Source organism: Falco cherrug, chromosome 9, assembly GCF_023634085.1.
Source record: "Falco cherrug isolate bFalChe1 chromosome 9, bFalChe1.pri, whole genome shotgun sequence".
NCBI classification, from domain to species: Eukaryota; Metazoa; Chordata; class Aves; order Falconiformes; family Falconidae; genus Falco; species Falco cherrug.
The window spans coordinates 52219219-52244419 of record NC_073705.1 but is presented as its reverse complement, the minus strand read 5'-3'; the positions used below and the strand labels follow the sequence as shown (position 1 = coordinate 52244419).

Genomic DNA, 25201 nt, shown 5'->3' with positions numbered 1-25201 from the left:
GCCAAAATTGCGTTTGGCAGCAGAAAGAAAATACATGAACAATCTCTGACTAATACAATTACTTTTGATTGTGCTGGGTTTTCAAGCCTGTGCCTATATGAGCTAGGCTCCAGTTCAAATGCTGTATGGATTGGCTGTGGGGCAGCCCTGTGATTCAACATGCCTTCTGGAAAGAGTGGCTAACCTCTCCTTTGCTAGGAACAAAAATCCATTGCAAATATTGCCTTGTTCTGCACACATTATGAAACATAGCTTTGGGAAACATGTTCTTTATTTCTCATGATTTCGCAGCATGGTGCAGAGCACGCTAGCAGCACTGCATGTAAATACTCTCATTAGTGCCTCTACAAGTAAATGCCAGCAAACATTGGTTACAATGAATATATGTACTCTAGTGGCTTTAAATGTGGGGTTTTCTCTCTAAATAACCTTAAAAATCACATTGCCACATTCAGAACTAAACTTTCTACTATTTGAATTGCAGAGGTGGTTTCAGTGAAATCACTATACAACCAGTCAAAATCCCAGGGCATCAAGTGATCGAGTGGGAAGTACGTCCTGCCGCAGTCCGTACGAGGAGCACTGGAAATGCAAGGCAAGCACTTACAGCAGCGTTGTAACCAGAACCATTTCAGGACACCCTGCCTGTGCCCTCACACCCTTCCACTGGCAAGCTCTTGCCTAGGATGTTAAGGCAGTCCTTGTACACTAAGTTTAAGTGCTTGGGTCTAGGGCCCTTCGTAACTATATTTAATAAACGGGCACTCTTCAATTTTTACATAAGGTCTGACGGTCATCGGGATGACGTAACTACTGTTATAACTCGTGATTCTCTTTGGTTAACTATAGATTTGCCACAACAGTTAATTGAAATCCCAGGCAAACAAGCATGCCTTGCAGCACAATGAAGAGGGAGCCAGAAACACCCAGCACCTAAAACCCCAGCCTCCCCAGTGACTCACTGCACGACCTTGGGCAACACGCAGCGTCTTTTCTATCCCTCCATTTTTCATTTGATGAAGCCTCGGGGCTCTGCTGGGATCTGTGTTTACTCAATAAAACAAATCTGCAAGCAGGCATTCTGCAAGTACACAGAAATAGGACTAAACATGCAAAACCATAAGTGGCACATGACTCACTGTTTACAGCCAGCCAGAGAAGGAGCCATTAATTAGCGTTAATATTTTAAGCCTTTCTCATCCCGAAGGGCTTCAGACATTTTTATATATGGATTTGACTCAAACCCTGGATAAACAAAACTCCCACGAAATGGACAGCTGCAGACCACCACAAGAAACTGCTTCATCCAACAGTAAGACGCAGCTATCGCGGCACAAGAGGCTAGGACAAGTACAGAACAGCATCATCAGCCAGGAGCCAGCTGTTCACCTGATGTACGTTAGCAACATAGATCCAGTTAGGTAAAATAAGTGGAGCCTTGGCAAATCAGCTCTGAAACTAAAAGAAGAGACAGCACGTAACCACCACCAGGCACAGCCAGCACCACAGAGAATTAAAAGGCAGAGACAGACGGCCATAACCAGTAGGTGTTTCAGTTGGAACTTTTTCATCCATGACATAAGTGAATCTGTCTCTGTGTTGGCACAGAAAGCCAGTAAATCCCTTCTCTATTCTGTAATCCCCTTCGTTTGTGGATGGAAGATCATGAATTTGCAGGAAGCAGTTTGCAGTTCAATAAACTGTCAAAAGAGGATACAAATGTTCTGAGTTCAATTTGCGTTAAACAGCGACAGATCTCCTTCATGCCTTTTATTTTTAGGTGGAAAAGAAACAGATGCTTGTATGGTACACTAATTCATCTGTAAGTAACTGGCAAAACATGTATCTCCTCTGGGAACTGCATTTCTGTTCTCATTAATGAAACTATTTAACTTTCAGAATACGTTATGGCAAAATAAAAACACAGGCCATAAGCATATAAAAATGTAGAGCATCATCTACAATCTAGAAACCACTTGACAAAACGCCAAGGAAAATTAAAAAACCAAACTGAACGCATTACAAGCCTCTGAAAGTATTTCATCTATAGTTACAAAAACAAAACTGCGTCTCCTTATCTAAATATGGAGCATGGGAAGCTTGCAGGAATTAAAAAAAAAAAAAAAAAAGAGATGAAGCATTGTTTTGCTATGTCACCAGGATTTCAACTACCTGCCAAGATATTGCTGTTCTCCCTTAAAAATCAAATACCCTGGTGCTGGCAGACTTGCCCCAGAGGTGTGTGAGGATTTTCCTAAATGGGGAGCTGGACAAGCACATCATCCCTGCAGCAAGGGCTGCTAGGAGCTGAAGACGGCAGGAAACCACTGCTGCCTAAACTGCGAGTACGCCGGAGTTAATATCCAAGGTTTTTACAAGCTATTTCATTTCTATGGGTCCTGAAGACTTCTGGAAGCAATATGTGGGCTTCCTCAGGCTCTCGAGAGGAAGCAACGTAATATCCAGCAACAGATTTCAAAGTAAAATAGCATTTTAGAAAAGGCACTTACATCTGGTATTCAAGTAGTTTGTTTTTTCAAAATGCGGGCTATTAAAATATTGATACATAAACAGGAAAGTTTGCTTTCCTGCTTCCTCCAGTTTGTACACACAAGGGAAAGAAGCAAATCCCCTCTGACCACAAAGATACAGACGCTGCATTGCCTCACAAAACCACGGAGGGAATGAGGGAAGAAGGTCTTGTTGATTTAAAAGTGTCAAATTAAGTGGTTATTTGCAAGATACAAGAAAACCCTTAAGGAAAAGGGCTGAAATACCACCGCAAATTAGAGATCGGTCACAAACCCACCACTGCTGTACCATGTGGATGCCAAATCCTGCCTGGGATACAGCAGGCAGTAACTGGTCACATTGAGGAATGAAAACCTTCAGACCCTGGCATGTCCTCCATGACATAGGTGCCATTTCAGAGTGGGTGGCAAGTGTCTCACGGCCGGTTTTTAAGCACCTGGGAAGAAGATACACCTCAAAATAAAGCCATTCACCATGCTCCCTCCTTCCATACTCCCTGCCAAACCACAGGCACCTGCCACAAACGATTACTTCTGTAGGCAAAGTCCAATTTCCAGGGCTGAAAGGGGTCTCCAGACAAAAGCTGCCTCCACCTTCCACCACTCATGGCTTCCAGCTTCGATCTGGGTGAGGGCACAGGGCGCTCTTGTCATTCTGCCCTCCATTAACCCTGACACTGTCCATTAAACTACTCTACATTTTTCTTCCCTCCTCCTGGTGTTTCCAGTTTTCAGCAGCTGTATCACACATTCTCATTTAACAAGGTAGTTATTTGTCTTGAGATTAATTTCATAATCAAGCTCTCCAGCTGAAAAGCATCTGCTTGCTTTGGAGCGTTGTACGACATTTTGATGGCTTTCATGCTCACTGCGGCATCACGTGTGCCACAGAGGATGGATTATTTCACCAGCCTCTGCCTATACTGCCAAAGTCCTAATTTTCCTAGGTCAGTTTTATAAATTTTGCATGTTTCTATCCAAACCGTCTGCAGCTGCGCTGCTTCTTTCTAGTATTGCTGTCTGCTCAAAGCTGCATTAGGGAGGACAGGACAGTTACCCTGCATTCACATTTACCACCCTTGGCTCCAATCTTCCTACTTTTAGCACTTCAGCAAACTGCTGTGTGCAGCTATGGACACAAGAAATACAGTTGCTTTCTTTTATAAACTGTAAAAATAAGCATGGTTTAGGATTAGAAGAATAACTCCAAGATTTCTGTTCCTCATTGACTGCAGTATGTTTTTCCACAGAGAAGAACTTAATCAGGGAAATAGTTCATCCTTACTGGTGCTCAGATTTTACCACTCTCTTTCATTTCCTATTGCACTCAGCAAAGCCAAATTAGTTCTAGTAATGTCTTTGGCCAGATGTTCACCTTAAAGAAAAACAGCGTACAGGCGGCTGCAAAATCTTAGCAGTTTGCGGAATAGCAGCTGACAGCTTAAACTCACACTTCAAGCCCAGCTCTGTTCCTAACCACAGAGGCATTCTTCACCCTTCAGATCCTGCCTTAACATGTCACACAAAAAGAGAAGAAAAAGAAAATTTACTGCATCTTTGATGTCACCTTCCAATAATTTATTCAAAAGAAAGAACTTCACCTGTCACTTGAGAAAAATCCTTAGGGATGGTTTTCATGCCATATCCATACTTTCAAAGGGTTATTTGTACTGTCACATTGACTTCTTTAGCCATTGGATATATTTCAACTTCAACAAATTATTACCTCTGTGATTTTAAAAAGCATTTTATGAATCTGCATGATTACAAGGCATTTCAGTACAAAAATGAAAGGTCAAACACTGAACTTGACTGGTTATATAAAAAAGTCCCACGAAAGCTCAGTCTGAAAATCAACTTCTCAACTGACTGACTGTCAGTTTTAACTTTTTTGTGAACACTTACAACTTTTGTGTTTCTAATTCTCCAAGTGCAAAGCATCGCCTGTCCTGCGAACAGAGGTGTCTCAGGCCTCACCTTGGATTGAGACTTCCCAGTGCCACGTCACTAAAGCTAGCTGGAAAACTAGTCTCCCATAAAAAAAAAAAAAAACCACAAACCCCCACCACCAACAACCAATAAGCAATACAAGGTTTCCTCAATTCTCAAAATCATCCTTAGATGCAACGGGCAGGAGCCAGGGGAACAATGCACGAGGTACAGGTTGTACAGCTGATAGGACACTTACAAGATCAAGTCAGACCTGAGTTTATACCCGTATTCTGATTTAGAGCAGAGACATGAAATTTCATCTCCTGCTACCCAGATGGATGTGCTATGCTGACATTACGTGAAAGACAGCAGGGACCTGCTCACCAGCTTCTGCAAGAGCTCAGCCTCCACGCACCAACACGCTTCCCAACGCTTCATTAGAAGCAGCCCTTTTTCTCATACACAGTGGAATATTAACGGGTCAATCCCTCCCCTTTCCACCCCCCAGAAGAAAAACGTAGCTGATTCGGCTCTAGATAGTTCCAAGACAGAAGAAGTTTCCTGCCTTACAGCATTTGCAAATATATAAAAATCTATTAGGCTGCAATGCCGATATGCCATTTGCAAAGCAGGGTCACAACTATGTTCAAAAATTAAACTGATGGAAGAAGATGATGACTTATCACTTAATTACACAACAGTAATTTTTAAAAAAGAAGACTAACTGTCATCTTGCAAGTTGTAACTAGAATTGCCAACCCCAGTCCTGTTTAGCAGTGGTTTCCACTACAGGCAACTCATCTGGCTGCACTCTTTTTTCCAAGCTGCTTCCAGTCTTCCAGGTTCTCCCTTCCCGCAAGCAGCTTACTAGCAAAATTCTGGAGTCATTTCTTTAGGGTATCAAATAACATAAAACTTAATGTCTGCTCTCTTCTTAAGTCCTCAAAATGACCTGGGACATCAATGCCTTCCCTCTTTGACTCACCAGCTTCTCTCTTCCCCGAAGCTGACCATCCTATTGCTTGAAGTCCTCACCTTCCTGCCGCTGTTTTCTGATCTGCTTTCCCCACCATGCTGTGCATCCAATTCTAAGTAACTTCCAGTTGCCCTTCACTCCCTGCCATATCCTACTCAGCCTAATGCTGCCAGTTCTTATCTTGGGGATCTTTCCCTTTACTTTGTTACTGCAGCTCTGCTTTCACTTATTTTAATATAAAAATGAGAAAATAAGCAATTGGTAAATGCGTAAATAGGTTACCTCAGGGAAACAGAAAAAAAACCAATACCGCAAAAAAACATTCTTGGTATTGTTAAGGTTTTCTTCCATGTTGCTGTTAAGACGCTTTTAAATAAGAAAAAAAGAACGAGCTGTTAAATGACAAAGGTGGCAAGGGAGCAGCAGGAGCACTTCATATCTTGGGTCATCCAAGAGTTCTGCATTAGACGTCTGATTTAGTCATGAACTCTGGCACAAACACTTTTGACCTCACTGGGGAATAGGCTTGAACTCAACAGCACTGCAAGATCTACATGTTTTTGAGTCATGTGTTTCAAATGAAACATTCTCGCCTGTTAAAATTTGGAGGTCATTAACTAACAGGCCAAACAAGGGAAACCAATAGGAGCAACACCGTGAACATGTATCTAATTGCATCTACATCACACAGTATTTGACACGATATTTCACTTGTGCTGTGTTGTCGACATTAGCAGAACTGCATGACAGCTCTTCTGAAATAACGCAGAATAATGCTGGAAGCCGTGTGTTTGATATGGAGGAAGACTATGGATGGGAAGTTGCATTCCCATTTGTTCAGAAAACCGCTTGCAGTCTCAGGCCACCTTTCCAAGCTGCCTTTAATTTGCACGTTCCAGATACTTCCCAAGAGATTTTCCCATTTTAGTACCTACATCAGTGTGGTATAGCCCTTCAGAGGGACAAACGCATCCTCTGAAAGCAATTTGTGACTTCAGCATAGGCACACAAGAAGCCTCTACCAACCACAGAGGAACACCCTCGCCTCTTCTCAGAGGGAGAGTTATATTAGCCAATGTGTGTGTAAACCAGCCAGCAAATTATGATGTTGCTTTTTATTTTGAGGATGCATACAAAAGTGCTGCCTACTTGCTTCCATTACACTGAGAGGTGATAAAATTAACCACTACCAACCACAAACTTGGCTTTGAAAACATGTACCCACCCAGCTCAAATACAGTCTGTAACTCAGACCACTAAACTACTAGCCTTTCCTTCAGACAAGAAAACTAGTAATAGCTTTGGGAAAGAAAGGAGTATACTAAGCTAAGAGGAATAAAACACATCCTGCTTTAACGACTCACCTGAGAATCTATTTTAATTAGTGCAATGTCAGCTTTTTCATCAACGTCTTTAATTTTAGCTTCATATGTTTCCCCATTCTTCAGCTCCACCTTCACCCGGTTTTTATTGGTGACGACATGGGCGTTTGTCACTATCAGTCCATCTTCTGAGACAATGAACCCTGAACCACTGGCAACAGGAATCTCCCTTTTTGAATAAGGAAGTCTAAAAGACATGGAAAATAAATATTTATCGCTGCAAAAAGCTGAAAGATCACAAATCACTCCAAAGAACACACAGCTGTCGTTTTTTAATGCTTTGGGATATCTGCTGTTACTATCATTAAGAAGATAACACACATGCGTTAGTTTAACTTTTTTTTTTTTTTTGCCAGGGCTCTTAAATTATCTTTAATTCTTAAGCACGACAAATTTATCATCCCAAAAACCTCTTTGCTATTACATAGCATCAATCAACATTTCTGGCACACTGGCAGCTGTTTTCAAGAATACAAAAATCAAAACTGGGTGTCTTGTTTACTTGCGAAACAATTCAATGTGAACCACAGCAGGAGCTATCTTCTCCACCACATCTGCAATAAAGTTGTATTTGTGCCGCAGGCTGTTAGGATGTTCTTGGCCTGAAACAGAAACAGAAAACATGTCATGAGTTCTTCAAGTGACAGGAGAAGGGTCATTGCAAAACACCTGAATTAAAAAAGAAGCTGCAAGGGGATATATTTCCCCTTCTTAAGAGTCAGCTGCAGCATAAGCCTTGCCCCCAGATTTCCCTTCAGCCTTTTTGCACAGAAGCGGCAGCATGCATTACCGTCAGGACAAAGGGATCCATGAAACCTTCTGGTTTCAAGTGTGCGTAACTGGGCCACGGGGCAGCAGATCCGCTCGCGGCACGGCGGCAGCGCAGAGCCCGCTCAGCACGCCCCACACGCCCCGCGGCCGGCGGCTCCCAGGCATGAGGCGCTGGAGGAGCGCAGGGCTTCGTCCATGTCGGCACCGCCCCGCTCGTTCTCGGAGGGTGGGATTTTGTACTCAGAAGCCTCCATTTCTGCTCTCACCTCTTTTCTGGCTGGTCTATTTAGCTCATACGGTCCTCTCAGATTAAACAAACAGGCTCTGTTCCTCTGCAAAAATATGCCACCTTGGTGGTTTTTGAAGCCTCGTGCTGCTACATTTGCAAAACGCCGAGGACAACGAGGTCTTAACCCCAGTGTAAGCTGATGGCAGCTGCTGTGAAAGTTTAACTCAGGTACCCACTGGTCTCCCCACACAGCTCGAACCACCAGACTCTGCCTGGCACCCAAACTTGGGTGCACATCACCTGTGCTCTACACAACCACACTCAAGGCATCCTTTCCACCGATACCACCTGTGGTCCCTCAGCTCCACAGAGGAGTGGATCCCATGTACTTTGGAGTTACTGAGCCACCCTCAAGGCTATAAAACAGATACACACATGAAAACAATGGGACCACAAAGCTCCACATTCTTGGGCAGTGCTGTAACACAAAAGCTCATGGTCACTGAGTATTCAACAGAGGTCAGTGGGATTTTCAAAAGCAACTGGATACTAAACTCCCATTGTGACCAACAGAAAATCTGTCTGCACCATCAGATGCCTAAAAATCTCTGGAAAAAACTCACAATTCTGACACAGCTTCCCCTTCTCAAATAGTTCTAGGGCAAAATTATTTATTTTTTTTTAAAGTGGGAGCAACCAAGCAATTGGAACACCCCAAAAAGATACTGTGTATTTCCCTAGGGGCAAGAAACATCCTTTGCTTTCATTAGTTTTCCAGTTTTATCTGATACATCCATCTCATGATATGAAGGCACAAGCCAAATCTGTAATTGACTTTCAGATGAATATTAATGTGCTGTGCTGCTCCCTTGCCATTCCGCTTCTAAATCCATCCAGAGATTAAAGCAGTAAGCAGATTGTGGATGCTGTAAGTGCCTGTGGTGGTGTAACAGGATGATTTATTTGCAGAATTGTAGGAGAGACAGAACTATCCCATAAAATCATCCCAATACTGATACCTGAATGACCTTCGTTATCTGAAAACCAGACTGGAAAACTATGCAAATTTTTAAGTACATACTGGAGGCAAAAACCCACAGCAGGAGATTCAGAGGAAAGGTTTGGGAACAAAACATAGCTGCTTTTAATACTAACCAGATACTGGTTTGATTCAGGGATGAACAACAGGTTGCCTCACCAATGCCAACTAGCATACATTGCCCTCATCAGAGGGGCAGATGCTCAACCCAAACACTATCTGATCACTCAGGGATGTGTTTTTTCCCCATTTATAGCCTGTGAAACGTTTCAAGGGCTTTTACATGCAATCAGTCATGAACAGCAGCCACAGCACTAACCACATAATCCGCTATGCAGTTTCACATCACAGTACGGCAACGTTAATCTGCTTTATGAAGCAGGAACGTTGATCAGGGAACTTTGTGTCCTCACCTACTGTCTTCCTCAAAAGTATTCTGTGCTTTCTCTGATCTACACATAAACCATTGCCCTGGGATTTTTATGCCAGAAAGGTCTAAGGGCTTGCTGATTGACAAACATCAATTTACCAAAGGATTTATGCTCTCGTTATTAGAAATATTCAGTATCAGATGAACCATGCCATCCCTATAAAGCTGACAACTATAACGGGAGTGCTTTGGAAAACTGCTAGGAGAATGAGCACTGCAGTTTAAAAGTATTTACTCACATTAAATAGGAGCTTTGACAGATTATCAGATTGGAGTAACGTGATGTTGGGATAAAATGCTACAGGGCACCGCTGTATCCATCAATATGGTTTTTGATCATTGCTTATAAAATGATTTCATATCAGCTACATCCAAATGTAGACTTTCAAGGGCAGGATCAGACCTTTGGATAAGAGAGCTCCCATGGAGGAGGGCACTGCACGGAAACACAGAGCTTTTTTTATGCCTTCAATCTTTCTTGCACTTAGCTATTCAAGAAGAGAAAGGATGCCTAAGCTGTACATGGTGAGACTACTAATACTTCGTCTCAGAGAGCTGCCTTCACTTTGAGTCAGAGGCTACAAACGCCAGGATCTCAGAAGTGACTGCGTTCTGCATAGAATCCACCTCCTTGCACAGCCCCAGACTAAGCTGCACAGTTAAAAGGTCAAAATCCCATACCCTGAAAAAGTTAGATAATAAACACTGATTCATGGCATACTGACCTAAAAAGTTTACAACAGCTTGCCACGCCTGCCTGTTGCTTATGTATTAGGAATCTTGCATTGTGTAACACAGTTTTGCAACAGCTCTTGAACAACTGCCCATTTAAAGGCAAAACATACCTTTTTAAAGCAAATAAACAAAAGTAAATACCACTCAGATGAACTGATGAATGCTAACAAAAAAAAAAACCTCTTATCAACAGGTCTTCACCATCATGCGATGACATAAAAGCTGAAGGCTACAGCAAAAGTATTAATATGTCAAAAATTTCTTCCATCACTGAGAAAAAGTATCCTGGGGGAGTGGAAAGAGACACCAAAACAGACATGTGTGCATGCATGCCATTTGCCCGATACGTACATACTTAATGCTCATCGTATCTAATTGCTCTTTAGGATTACTGAGCAAGGCACGTGGGAGCCGAGAGGTGCACTTATCTTTCCTATAAGCAATCACCACCACAAATTTTTATCTTAGACTTGACTCACCAGTAGTCACAGGCTACCAAGTGAAAGCCTGAATTGCCATAAAACCACCAATAACACAAACCTAGTATTAGCAGATACTCACTCCTTGACCGCCGTACAGTAGTTTGCAGCCATCACCAGCCACTGTAGAAGACATTGGTAAAAAACTTCTCAGGAGATACTTTCCAAAAGTCCCCAAAATGCAGTTTCTTCAGTTGAAAACTGCTTCTTTGGTACAGCAGTGTTGAATTCATGAGGATAAAGTTTCGCCATTTTCTGGCCTTTTTCTTTAAACCAGACTTTGTGGAATTTTGTTCTTAGTAGAGTCTTTTCATTATTTTTTTGGTTTTGTGTTTGAGGTTGGAGATTTTCTGTGGGTTTTTAATTCATTGAGAGGTGGGCTTGAATAAAGCTCTAGCTCCTAAATACCTTCAGGCTTTGATGTTCAGATCTTTGCAGACTGTTCCTCTTTCTATTTATATGCTGTGATTATTGCGTTTTATAAAGTTTTTATTGAACTACTGCACAATGCCCTAAAATGCCCATGAGCATGGTTAAGAAACCTTTATTAACGACACCATGAGGATGATTGTTGTGAATTCAGTTAATGATCAAAAACTGACTTAAAAAAACATAAATAGGTTATGGCATGAAAAATTCCCAAGGCAACTAATTCTTCCAGGACTTCAAAGGTATGCTGGCTGTCAGCCCTCAAATGAAGAGAAAAATCTCTGCCAACTGACATTAATAGGGCTCATATCAGTAAACAAACTGCTGGGAGGCAAGACAGAATACCAAGCCATACAAAAAAGCACACCCAGGTGTAAACAACTGAAATAATTTGGTTTCATAAAGATGAGCCAAAAAAGAATATTAAGATCTAGGTTCTGATTAGGTCATTACTCAAAGTAGCATCGATGCTTTCATGCTTACAACTCCAACTCGCATGTGCTGCTTTGGTAATATTTTGAGCTGAACTGAAAAGATGCTTTGGAGATAAAAATCTCATTAAAGTAACCTCTCCCCTTCAGTTATGAGAACTGTATCTGCAGTTCTGGAAGGTCTTCTCTCAGCTTAGGTCCACCTCCCATGAGAGCAGATCTTCACACAAAGCTTTAGGCACATCTTGGTCAGAAATGGCTCTTGTTTCCCCTCCAGTTTCCGTGTATTTTCCCCCTTTCAGCCAAGGTGTCCTGCTCTCATCCATCAGGACCAGCTCAGCTTGCTGCCCATCCTTTCTCCTCTGCTTCCCAACGCAGCCAGCCCATGCTCAGGCACCCCCAGCGCTCCTGTGTCTCCTTTCCGCTGTCTTTAAGTTCAAACCAGCACAATTATTTCATTCAGTGGGGCTTATCTTAAATAGCCGGGGGGGGGGAAGTCACTCCCCAGCAAAGCGCAGCAAGCCTCTCCCTCCCACCCTCATCACTTGGTGTGACCTCACCAGATATCCTCAAGTCCCAAATCAAAAAAGCTCAGATTCAGTCTGGAAGCGAGCCTCCCATTTCTTCAAAAACAGCAAGAAACTTCCATTCCCGTTGAGATTAAACAAACAAACAAAGAAGCTTCCTATGAAATAGTAATCATGCAAAACAGCTTCAACTACCAGGATTTGCAATTTTATAACTGTTAAAAGAGGATGTTTATATGCGAATTGCAGGGAGAATGGAGCATCATCTCCAGGCTCACCATTAAAGATGCTTCACACTGGAAAAGTGCAATGCCCCTTGTCCTTCCAGGGAACCCAAACTGTAATATCCTTTGGGTTTGCTTCATGCTAGCGCCTGAGCAGCAGCACGCTCAGCCACGAGGGCTGCTTCACCCCGACTCCGTTCATCAGACCTAGTGTTAACATCCCACCTGGTGCAGTCCCCATGGTCTGCTAGCATCAGGCCAGGACCAGGAGAAGAACATGGGGCTTGGATCCAGGGATCTACGGTCAATCTGTCTTCTCCTGTCAACTCCATAACGCTCAGAAGTGTGTCTCTGAAATCTCTGCACAGCAACAGAGAGTACGAGCAGAGCGACCGCCACCTGCTGAAGTTTATGGGCTAACTAAATGTATTAAGCTATCCAGGCTGCTGAAAACAGATGATTACTACCCTCCTGTACTCACTGCTTACTTAACGTAAATACGTTCAGCTACACAGCGCCAGGTCCATACACACACTAGGGTCTGAAAGGACAGCTTGGGTTTGGGTTTCTCTGCAGAGCAGAGCCAGAAGGGCTTAAGTACTCACGAAACCCCTGGGCTGGCAGAACCTGTGACTACTAACGCAAACCACAGGACTGTAAAGTTTAACTTGGAGGACTTCCACCCTCCCAAACAGAACTCCAGCCGCTGATGTTTGTACAAATTCCCATTCATGTCATATAGGAATACGTTAAAACCTCTGACACTACTATGGAAACAAAAACTCCAGCAAATGTGCTTAGCTCACACTGCAAATGGTGGTATCAGCAAACTCCGCTGGAGAGACACAAGGAAAAAGTGATGTATGGGAATCTGCTGCCACGCTGCTCTTTTTCTTTAAAAAATTACATAAAACTGCAAGCCTAAATACTCCCTTTCCCATTCAAGGATAAATTGCTTAATACACAAAAAAAGGATACTACACAATGAAACACTAAGAAAATAAGAAACAACATTCCACGTATCATAGATGATTTGCTAAAAAAAAACACCTTTAGATCAGTAGAGGGAATTTTGAGAGGAGGCCTAAACCGCAGTGCCTGGTAATAAAGCTACTATTACATCAGTTATTTTTTCCCTGTATAACCCAAGAAGAAACTAAAGACACTTCACAGATTTCAGAGAAGAAAATCTGTATTACCATGGCATCCCTAAAAGCAGAACTATTTTCATAGCGCTAAGTAACACAGATATTTCAAACATTTCATTCTACCAAATAGTGAACTGCACAAATCTGGTATTCACTTAAAAGGTTTCCTGCAGCAAGAACCGCTACAAGATTAAAGTGAGGATTTAAAGTAAAACTTGCGAAGAGAAATATTTCCATCATCATAATATTTAGATGATCAATTATTTCTTGGCAACCTTTAACATGGACTCTGTCACGTGCATCAGAAATCTTGCAACAGGCTTTAAAATTTATATTTTCCCTGCTAATCCAAAAGCCTGAAACCGTTCATTTTAATCACAGATATTAACCAAATAATAATTAAAAAAAAAAAAGCTGCCAAGCTAAACAAAATAGGGAATCTATACAAAGTTTGTACAACAAACCAGCTCTCTAATTAATGGTAACAGAACAGTTTTCAAACCAGCATGCAGTCACCCATACAACGTTGCAAGTTTGAGTACAAAAAAGAAGGTGAATCAATTGCACGTTTACATTGATGTTCTTGAGAACAAAAGCTGACCTTGCTGATTTTCAGGGAAAAAGGTGTGAAAGGTAGACAAACCCCACCGAGCAGCAGGATGTTCCTGCTGGTGGTGTAGGGGCTTCTGCAATGCACTGGATAGCTCGATCTCTGCCGCACCCTACTCCCCACTACCGGCCAAAAACGAATGCTTAAGACTCTGATGAGAGTTTAAGAGGGCAACTTACTGAAAATGCAAACGTATGAATAAGTGAAAGCAGATACTGGCAACACAGGAATGACTAGGCTACATGAAGACAACGACTACATACAGAGTTCTGTGTTCATAAAACAAAGAGAACAACCAAAACGAGTATTTGAAGCGAATTAAATTGTAAAGCACAGTGTCTTCAGAGAACTTTGGTCCAGCCTTTTTGGTCCAGCTTCCTTCTTAGTATGAAAAAGACCTCTTTGGCATCCAGTCCCAATGTAATTCAAGATTTTCTTGGCACTGATGACGGTCAATGGGAAACATCCTTGGGCAACACGCTGGCAGCTTTCCTGTAGCAAGTTCCTATATAACTTCAGATTTAAACGTAAATTTTTAGCCAAACAGGAACTTTTCCTACTGCTTGCCTACAAGGCAGAATACGTAGTAAACCAATCAGATGCCTTTTGTATCTTCTGTTGCAACTCCGCATAGCTAGCTAGGTGCCAAATGGCTGGCGTGTTCTGCAGAAGGAGGAACACCCAGGATGTGTGCATCCTGGTCTAAGCTGTGTTACACAGTCTCTACGCAGCTTGTGAAAAGTGATTTGAATCCTCAGTGTCTTGGATTGATCTTTAAAATGGGCATAACCCCTATTTTATCTCACAGGAATAGTCTCAGACTTTAGCAACCCTCGCAGAACCTCACAGGGAGAAAAATATGTATATGAAAACTCTCAGAAATGCCAGAAATTCCTCTATGAACTAAGTGCACTGGCTGCCCCGGCAAAAAAGATCTCGTAATTATAGTAGCAGTGAGCAAAAGCAACAGACTTCCAAGCTGATGAGGTTCAAAAGCAATTCAGCGTTAAGCAGGGAGGGCAGGAATCCAGAGTGGAGCGACAGCTCCATCTAACACAACAGGAAACTGCGATTCCTTCTGTAAACAGCAGCGGTGAGGTGGGAGGAAACCCAACTTCTGCATAAACAACCAGGCCTGGAGCCCCAGGCCGGAGGAACGCAGCCCTGCGAGGAGGAACACGCTGTTCCCGGAGCAGCATTGCCATATTAATACAATGCTGAGCCTGGGCTCATCGGAGGAGATGACAAAGTAATCGCAAGTCAGCAGCCCTCCGACGAAGATGTACGGCTCTGGGCGGCTGTGCCAGCAGCGCTCCCCACGCTTGCAGTGCCCCACACGGGCACACCGGCCCCTCCGGGGGGTGAGGAGGGAAGGCAGGGCGCAGACAGATGCTCAGACACGAAAAAAATAAAGGTGAAGAGCAATTCAGGACAAGGGTAAAGAGTGCTGAGCTCGAAAACATCGTTAACAGTAGCCCTGCCTGAACTGGAAACATTAAGAAATTATAAGTCAGGTAGTTATGGAAAAGAGTCTGCCTGATTTCCTGCAGGCAGATGAAAAGAATATTTCAGTCAACAGGTTAAAGCAGACATGGTATTCTCTTCTCTGCAGAAGGCAGAAAATATAACAGATGAGTCAGGAATAATTTCTCCTCTCCTTTTTCCAGCCCTGCTCAGTTTATGTCCCTTCCAGCTCAGGTTGTCACCCTGCTCTACCTCCCAGCTCCACTCATCGCAGGCAGAGAACCAGCAAAACAACCTCAAAACGCCTATTAAGTAACAACGATGTGGTAATTCCTATATCTACATGTAACCGACAGCTGCCTGATCTTGAAAATTCCTCTTAACATTATAAAACCATTAAGGTCGCATTTTAAGTATGTGAGAAACTTTCACACTGCATCTTTAGAAGAAATCCCTGCTTAAGAGAGACTTAGTTCAACTTCCAGGAACCCTGCTATGAAGACACCAGGGAATAAAAACAAGTTCTTGTTTTCATGCTTTTACAAGCTTTTTTTCTCTAATGAGAAACCTAAAAAAAGTCTCTTAAGACACAAGCCTAAATAAAAGCCTCCTAAGATGCTGCTTCTCTGCAGCTGGAGAAGGCACAGATTTCACCACTTTGCTGTGGCAGGACTTACAGTGACACAGAGGTGATACACAAAAAGATCAAATCTATAGGAAAAACTTCAAAACCATAGTAAAATGTACACACCCCTCCTACTCCAGGGCTTCATAACTGTACAATACATAACCACAGCATAACTGTATCACAAAAGCCACAGTATCTACATACTAAACAAATCCCTCAGCCTCTGGCAGTATTTTCTACATCTGTCTTAGGAATCACTCCAAGATTATCCATATTTATTTTAACGTAGATATCAGAAATCAATGAGCATTTGGGAAATGAACCTGGAGTAATGCAGGCCGTACTTCTGCCATCCTGTTTTGAGAACTACAGAAAGGAGGTGGCACTGCCACTGGTGAGACAGCCACTGTCCCAGTGCATGTGTAGTTTCCCCTGAAAGGCTAAAAGAAGAACAGGTTTCTGTTTCACACTCTTAAATATGTATATTTTTATGATATTTAGAGTTCTAGTTATTATATTCACTCCTCCCCTATCCACCTTGACTATTTACATAGTGGTTTTTTTATCCACACGGGTATTCTGCTTTCTTTTATGGATCATCTGAATATTTTTCCTGTTTTAATTATAAGTGGTTTCTGCTCGCCCGCTTTCACGGTCTGAATACATAAGAACACAAGGGTTAGCCAAGCTTTACCTTCAGAGAGGTCTACGTACAGATCTCTGATACAGAATGGGCAGGGATGCCAAACGGTGCATACGCTGTCCTGGAAAAAGGAACGAATCATCTCTTTACCACCCCCAATGCTGAAGTATGAGACTCCTGGGGGGTTGTGTTTATTCTGAGGGTGGGATGATGGGAGGGGAAGAGTCATCTGGGTTTCTCTTCCTTACTGGCACTCAGCCCACCCACTTCTTTCCTCCTCCAAAATTACTTTCTACAGCTGCAGATTGACAGATTATCGATGCCGTTTGCGGAACGAAGCCAAAACTGCAGCCTGCAAGTTTAAGAAATAGAGTAATGGAAAAGAAAAGTCATGGAAAATGGAGAGGCAATGCGGGCAAGGGGCAGAAAAAGGAGCAGGGACTCACAAAAGCTCAGTTTGCTCGCGGCTCTGCTACTGGCTTACTGGCTGACCTTGAGCAAAGCTCTTTATCTTCCCCTGCCCTAGATTCACTATCTGTAAAATGGGTAATGACATCGGCCTCTGGAAAAATATTGTGAGCTTCTCCTAATGCTCTGCTGGATAAAGAATTTGAAATTTTAGACCACTGGATAGCTGCTATGCACGGTTCCTAGATTTAATATGCATTATTTTATCCATCAGTTTTTTGTCAATAGAAATACGTGCAAATCCAACTGCTACCAGAAACATCAAGCATTTTTATTTCCAACCACCATAGCTGTCTCATTGGTATTTCCAGTAACAAGCCTGCAAGACTGGATATAGGAACTGTTCACTGCATATCCCTCTCTCCCACCACACCAAAAAGAAGGCTTTACAAGAGCAGGGAAATGGAAAGACTGAGAAACCCTGACAGAATTTGACACGGGATAAAAAATGCCAGACAAGAACAAGGTTTGGTTAACTACTGACGCAGAAAATTTTGCTGGGGTGCCTATAGCATAGCTGCGCCACACCACGCGGCACAGCCCCACCAGTGGTGCCATTAACACGCCAGCCTGCAGAGCTAGTGTGCAGTAACAGCAGAGGCTAATGGATCTACTCACACGTTACGCACACGTACGTATTTTTTTCGCAGCATGCGTGTGCATACGCGCGCACACTGTTATCCCTCCGCAACAAGCTCCTGGCAGAGCACTCGCAGCGCACTGCACAACGCAGCTGGCTTCCAGCCTTATCAGTGCACCAGGCTATCTGATGTGAAACCAGAAATTCAAGAGCTACTCTGTCTGGCTGCCCAGTTCATCTCATCTCTGGTCACTAAAATATGGTACACAAGATCTACTCAATTCACTAAACTTTAAAATAAAATAACTAATCTACCTGTACCCTGTCCTACAAATTTAAGATACTATAAATCTCCTGTTACCTACAGGTCAACATCATCAGTTAGTAGAAGATCGATCCATTATTTTATAGCCCTTTGAAATAGAGGAGTCGAGATTTATTTTTAGTTATATTTTTCTCTTTGAGGCAGGCAAACCAATTCGGGAATCACAATAACCCGTATCCAGAAGGCAAAGTCTTGCTTTCCCCCCTCCCCCCCACCCCCACCCCCCCCCCCACCCCCCACCCCCCCCCCACCCCCCCCCCATCCTGGACACAGCCTCTAAAATAACTCTAGATATTCACTTGGGCCTGGCTACAAATGCTGTGGGACTTTCTGCCAAGTCCAGCCAGGGATACTGGAGGCCCCAGCAGTTTATGGGAGTGAGGAATGACTTTATTTACAACAAAAGTTAAGTTTCACAGTACCCCAGTTTCTATTTCTAACATTGCTTTCTTTCACTCCAAGCACACGTAAATTCACATTTGAAAAATATTTTCCAGCTTCTCCTATTTCTTGGACAGCAGAGTCTTTCCTTTAACTGCTCAGGATATGCTGCCTCCATCACATCCAAACTCTACTTAATAAGGCTCCTGCTGCTTACTCATGGCTTTAAGTATTCCTGTCCAGTCCACAGGTACCTTTAAATTTCAAAGCCCAGAAGATGAAAGGACTGAATCTTTCCTTGTTCCAAATCTGTATTTAGTGACTCGACTGTTTGAAGTCTAGAGACTACAGAATTACTGCCGGCTCCCCGGGAAGGAAATCTAGATGTGGAGAGGGGAAAAGGTGAGCTTCTTCAGACAAACCACTTCTTACAGTTCCCTTCTCTCAGAGCTGAATACTTGGCTTTGGAAAAGCTTTTTAATCCCACACTTGGGAATTGGTTCTCTTCTGGAAATATGTTGCTATTTATTTCCATTGCCTTCAGCTGCCTCTTCCCTCCCTCCCCTTCTCCTGCAAAAGGGACTGAGGAAAGTCAGAAGATAATGACTTTCAGACCACCCAAACACAGCAACTGAGAGAGATGAAGGCAGCTAAAAATCACTAACAGCACTGGAGCGCTCACTTGTGCGCCCAGTTCCGTAGCACCTGGTCCTCCCAGGTCATTTCTAATAGACTTGACACGTGCCAAGTAACCTGCAAAGGTCTCCCAGAATTTCTTCAGTGCACTATCGTGTGCCTGTTACTCTATCTTTCGGGAAACAGCTGAAAGCCTAGTTCATAACAACAATACCAACTTTCCTCTTGATAAATATCTGGCGTAGTTCCCAACCTTCCCAGATTTCTCTGCTGAGTCGCTCTTCCTGCCCCGATTATTCATTCCTGCAAGGCTCAGCACTGCCAGCCCGGCAGCCCTATCCCTGCTGCAGGCAAAGGAATTTGGGCAGGTCCACCTACTGCTCTTTCCTGTCCTCCCCTGCATGGATCTCCTTCTCACACTGGTTTTAAAGGACTCAGTTAATGACAAACGGTTTATCGACCGTGGAGGTCCTTCCCTTCTGCCAGATAATCACACAGTCACTTGGATGCAATTTCACCCGGTGCATTTCAAAATAGAAAGTCGGCTGCTTTGCGAGAAGCTGAGTTTGAGTGATGGAATTTTTTTTTCTTCCTCCTCATCCCTGGAACTATGAAATGATAACGTGATGAAAATAAATAGCAAAGTCTCTGTCTGTTACTGATATTCACCTTTCTAGAACTGAGAGTTACCCCTCAACTCACCTCTGCCTGGCCCCAAAGCAAGCAGTAATGACCTGCTTAATCTAAACCAGAAGAGCTCACATCAGCCTCCAGATCTGCTGACCATCATGGTGTGAGCACACCTGTGACAGAGAAGCATGAACCGCCTGTGACAGATGCTACTGCGCTGAGGACTGCTGAGGTTACTGGGATACCACACTAGACACAGTAAGCCTCATTAAAAAAAATGACAACATAAAAATCTGGTTTAAAAAAGAGGCAGAGGAAAGTAAGGAACTGAGAGCAACCATGAGGAACTTTCTTATTCTTTCTCTGGTTCAAGGTGAAAGGGCTAATCCAGGTTAGTTTGTATTTTACAGTGTGAAGACAGCACGGAGAGAAGGGCACCCTGTGTTCAAACGCCTGCCAGCATTTGCTGGGAGAAGCGAGGAGGGGAAGGAAGACTGGTTTAAACTGCGTGTTGAACATCCCGTGCCTCCTTCCCTTGGTCAACTGAGGGATTTAAGAGCACCTAAAACGTATTTGCAGAAGAAAAAGAAAACATCCTCCCAGCATGCTGAACCTCATCACACTGAATACCGAGGTCTGGTTGCACTGACCTTGCTCCCAGCTGTGGGATGGTCCTTCCACAGTCATACTTTCTGCTCAGAGGACCTTCACCTTCTTTCTTCACACCTTTGTATTTTCATCGGTACCAACCCACACCACGCTGCACCGGCACATGCTTCGCAGGTCTGATGCCCTCCACCACCATCTCTCTCACGTCTTTCATGGAAAGCAGAGATTTCTTTTGCAAAAGCTGCAGCCCAGCAGCCATGCCCAGGCTGGTGCAGAAACGACTTGCTGGTGCTGCCAGCGGTACCGGTATGAAACCAGGGCTGTATCACCCGCCAGAGGCAGCGGGAAGATCTGCCCAGGGCACACTGGAAAGGCTGCTCACCGCTGGTTACGCTGCCCGTGGCCATGTTGCAGGAGGGGAGAGCTGGAATCGCCCCAGGACAGGGACACAGCAGTGATGAAAGGGCTCCACCAGCCATCGCACAGCGTGTCACCCTGCTCATCCCCTGCCTCGCCCGACGCGCTTCAGCCCTGCTCCCATCCTGTGCATTCACCATACCAGTTTAACCAATGCACGTCCTGGCTAAAGGCCCCAGCTGGGCTTTCCCCTCTCCCCTCGCTGCTCCTGGGGTTTCTCCAGATAGAGCCTGTTTTGCCCTTTCTGCATGTCTGGCTCACAAAGCGAGCTGTGGGCTGATCCTGCACCCCAGAGCACATCACCAGGGTGCAGGAGACCTGCTCAGCACCTCAGTGCCACACGGCTACACCCTGCTGCCACCTGTCCCCTGAGCAGTGTTTGGGGCCAAGGCCAGAGTAAGCTCCAAGGCTTACAAAACTTTTCCTGAGTTTTTGTTAGTTTGTTTTTTTTTTTTTTGTGGTTTTTTTTTTTTTAAAGACACACAATTCCCATTTTGCATAGGGAAACCTCCCCCTTACACACAGAGACCCAGAGCAACCTTCCCCCTGCCTCTCCCGCACTCTCTCGTAAACATGTTTGTTATTTGCATAGATGCACCAAGAATCACTGAAGGACAAAAAAAGCTGCACCTGGAGTGGATTGCAGTAGATGAAAATTGAGAAAGACAGAAAGTTTTACTTTATTTTATACAATATACACAATATTTTACTTGACCAGCTACTAAAGTGATGTGAAACTTAAAAAGAACAACAAAAGAGTGCTTTCTGAATACTTTCTCTACATCCCCGTTCCCTTATTTCCCTGGGCCATTGCACTGTATTCACCACGTGATTTATTTATGTTACTATGAAAGCATAAAATATTTTACTGAAAATAACTCCGTCTCTTAAGTAGCAAATGCACTCCTGAAAATGAACTCAAAATTAAAAATTAAGAGCTTTAAGGAGCCAAATATTAGGCAATGGCTTTTCAAAACAGTGGTTCATCCTGCCTCCAGGGAATAGTGCTTTACAGCCTGCTCTCCATTTCTTTATATTTTCAGTTCTTCCCATATGAAAAAAAGCTTTGCTTGTAGCAATGTTTGCTCTGGTTTAGGGATAAACGTGTGCTACTGGTTGGCTTCTCTAGCACCTTCCTTTTGTCCCTAGTGATACAGAAAATGAGCATCGCTCCAACCAGAGGTGCAACAAGGCAAAATGATTGTCTGGATGTACACGTGATGTAGCTACTACAGTGGAGTTTTCCTATACAAGGTCTATATGCAGCCTATGCATTCTCTGTACAGCCTACCGGAGGCATGTATTACTCGCCAGCTCAAACACAGCCCAAATTCTGCAAACGTTCAGCAGAAAAGACTGAGAAAACAATATCGGTTTCATTAATTGAGAATAAAAATCACAAGGCATTATATTATACTGGAGATCAGGAAACTGTAGCGTGAAAGCTTTAATTGTCTCCCAGTGTCAGTAAATGCCAGCAATGTTCCACAGAGCACAACGCAGCTTTGAAACCCAGGGGAAAACCAGTGGCACAAAAAATCAGTTGTATTGATACCAGAGTTGTGAGTTTGATCTGCAAAGCAGGACCGGTGTTTTGCCCAAGCCGAGCATACAGTCGCTATGCATCAGAATATTCTGCTGGAAGAATGATGGCTACATCTCCAAAAAAGATTTGTTTTTAAAGAAAGATGTGCAGAAATGGCACAAGCTACACCAAAAGAATCAGTCCTCAGCGAAACAGCGCTGACTTACTAAAAAGTGACTACCACTGCGGAAATACAGGCTTAATTCATGCCAGTTATTACGCATTCCCGTGCTGAACGGCTTGGAAGAAATATGCAGCCTCAGTTTCCGAGGTTTAAGGCAGGTTGTATGAGAGGAGGCACCTGGTAAGGATGATCCCCAGCTCATCCCGCCCCTGCAGGACCGAGCGCTGCACCGGGCGCTCAGCCCGCCCCCGTTTCATAACCCTGCAACGTGCCCGTACACGGCTCACAGACAATTAGCATCCGTCCATCCATCCGGGGGCTCAGCTTACATCCGACTCCGCTAAAATAACTAAGTAACAGTGATGCTGAAGGAAAAACACGGCTAGCTGCAGTGTTGCTTCTCGACGGCCACTCCCATCCTCCAAAAACCAAACAAACCACCAAAGGCTAAGGTCAGCTAAACGCCCCGTCTAGTTACGAGCACCCCCCTTCCCCAGCGACTCCGTTACTGGTAGATCAGAGCGGATCTGAAGGGGCCGAGGGCAGCGGCTCTGGCTGCGCGGGGGCTCCAGCACCGCGCCGGGCTCTGCCGAAGCCGCACGATCGGCCTCAGGAGTTTTGCAACCCGTTTGCCCCAATTTTGAGCCCGGCATCACTTCTCTAGGGGGCGGGAGGAGATTTTGGGAAGTTGGGATATCGGGTTCTTTCTCCCCCGACGCTCGGCGGACAAACACTGCATTCTTGCTCTAGTTTCTCACTGAACTGGAATACCAAACGTGAGCCAAGGCCAGCCCTTTCCTCTGCTCCGCGCCTCGGGGTGCCTGCCCGCTGCCGCCGGCGGGGGACGGGGTGCCTGCCCGCTGCCGAGCCCTCCGAGAGCCCCCCGCCCCTGACAGGGCTGCCCCGCTGCAGCAGCAGCGCCCGCGGTCCTCACCCGGGCGGAGCGGGCAGAGGCAACCGCCCCTGCTGCCCCCCGGAACCCTGCCGCCCCCTCCTCACCCTGCCCGCGGGGGGCTGCCCCCCGGAACCCTGCCGCCCCCTCCTCACCCTGCCCGCGGGGGGCTGCCCCCCTGAACCCTGCCGCCCCCTCCTCACCCTGCCCGCGGGGGGCTGCCCCCCTGAACCCTGCCGCCCCCTCCTCACCCTGCCCGCGGGGGGCTGCCCCCCTGAACCCTGCCGCCCCCTCCTCACCCTGCCCGCGGGGGGCTGCCCCCCTGAACCCTGCCGCCCCCTCCTCACCCTGCCCGCGGGGGGCTGCCCCCTCACGCTGCCGCCCCCTCCTCACCCTGCCCGCGGGGGGCCGCCCCCTCCTCACCCTGCCCGCAGGCTCCGCGCTGGATGGCGATGATGGGCGGCTGGCGGAGGCGCTCGGCGCGGCGGCTGGCGGCCCGCAGCTGGCAGGGGCTGGCGTAGGTGACGGCGTCGCTGCCGCAGACGGGCTCGCTGCTGGCGCACAGGCAGCGCCCGGCGGCCGCCCGCTTGCGCACGGTGCCCGAGGCGGGCAGGCCGCCGCCCGGCGGCACGACGCACTGGAGCCCCTCACCGCAGGGCGGCCCGCCGCCGCCGGGCCCGCCGCAGGGCTCGCCCTCCTCCGCCCCGCAGACGCGGCAGCAGCCGCAGGCGTCCGGCACGGGCCCGCCGGGGCAGGAGGCGGGCAGCGGCGGGCAGCGCGACCGCTCGCAGCGCTCGGGGCAGGCGGGCGGCGGCGGCGCGGCGGCGGCGGCGGGGAGCAGGGCGGCCAGCAGCAGGCTCCAGCCCCACAGCGGCATCGCGGCGGCGGGGCGAGGGCAGGCGCGGGGCGGTGAGCGCGGCCCGCCGGGCGGGCGGCTTTAAGCGGCTGCACGGAGGAGGGGGGGGGCGGGGAGGGCGCGGGGCGGGGCAGCGGCCGCAGCCCCCCCTCCTCCCCCGGGGCCGTAACACCCCCCTCCCCGCAGCACCCCCCTCCCCCGGGGCCGTAACGCCCCGTCGTTCGGGGTCGGGCACAGGCTCCGCTGCTGCCGCGACCTGCGGCACTCGGCGCTGGGTGTCGCGGCCGCGATGCGGCACCGAAAACCCGACGGGGGACGCGAGGGCTGACAACGTGCTGCTGCCAGCGCGGGGGGGTGTGGGTGCTGAGCACCCTCCCCCCGGGGGGATTACGGGAAGGGCGGTCTGAAGCCAACGTCGGTAACGTGCTGGGCAGATAAGGGGGGGGGGGGGGGGGGGCAGGGCCGCCAGCGGGTCCCCGAGGAGCAAGGGGAGAAGCGATCCCTGCAAGCTCGCCCCCATCTCCCGCCCTTGCCCCCGAGGGCCTCAGGGCGAGGTGGATACTTGCAATTAGCAGAAGGTTAAGTCAACCGAAAGAAGAAAGAAAGAAAAAAAACCTACCCAAACCCCAACCTCTTCCACCACCGCAGGAGCAAGCTGATCCAATTTATCTGGCAGCTGTGCGACTGCCGGACCCACGGACCCGTATGGCCTCTGCGCCACGGCCAGGGTGGTGTGAAGGGCAGTTTAAATCACACCCAAGCACCTTCCGATGGAAAAGACATAATTTCCAAAGCTAGTAGGGAAAGGTATAATGAGAACTCATAGCTGGAAATTGAGCACAGCCAATATTTAATTACCAGCCGATTAAACTTTTGAACAGACTACCAACCCGTAATTATTTAAGTGTATCTATCAGACATGGGATAACCAAGGACCTAATGAACTTGACAGCATTTTGTCTTGCCTAATGGTTTGTAAACTGTTAGGCAAGCTGCAACTGAGAAATCGAGGATGCCAGCAACCACATTAATACAGAGAATACAAAGTCTTTTCTCCTACAAAAAGTGGAATAGGCTTTAACAATATGCC

General features: G+C 46.1%; 1 protein-coding gene across 1 annotated transcript in view; it reads right to left on the bottom strand.

The window, feature by feature from the left end:
• The window catches only part of HTRA1 (HtrA serine peptidase 1), a gene marked incomplete at its 5' end in the record, with an annotated part of 33880 nt that extends 9688 nt beyond the window's left edge, over nucleotides 1-24192 (bottom strand). The window contains 3 exons of the mRNA XM_055720652.1: nucleotides 6804-7008; nucleotides 7324-7423; nucleotides 23679-24192. Of these exons, the coding sequence (XP_055576627.1) occupies nucleotides 6804-7008; nucleotides 7324-7423; nucleotides 23679-24192 (819 nt within the window). The remainder of the gene's footprint in view (nucleotides 1-6803; nucleotides 7009-7323; nucleotides 7424-23678) is intronic.
• Between the last annotated feature and the right edge of the window lie 1009 nt (nucleotides 24193-25201).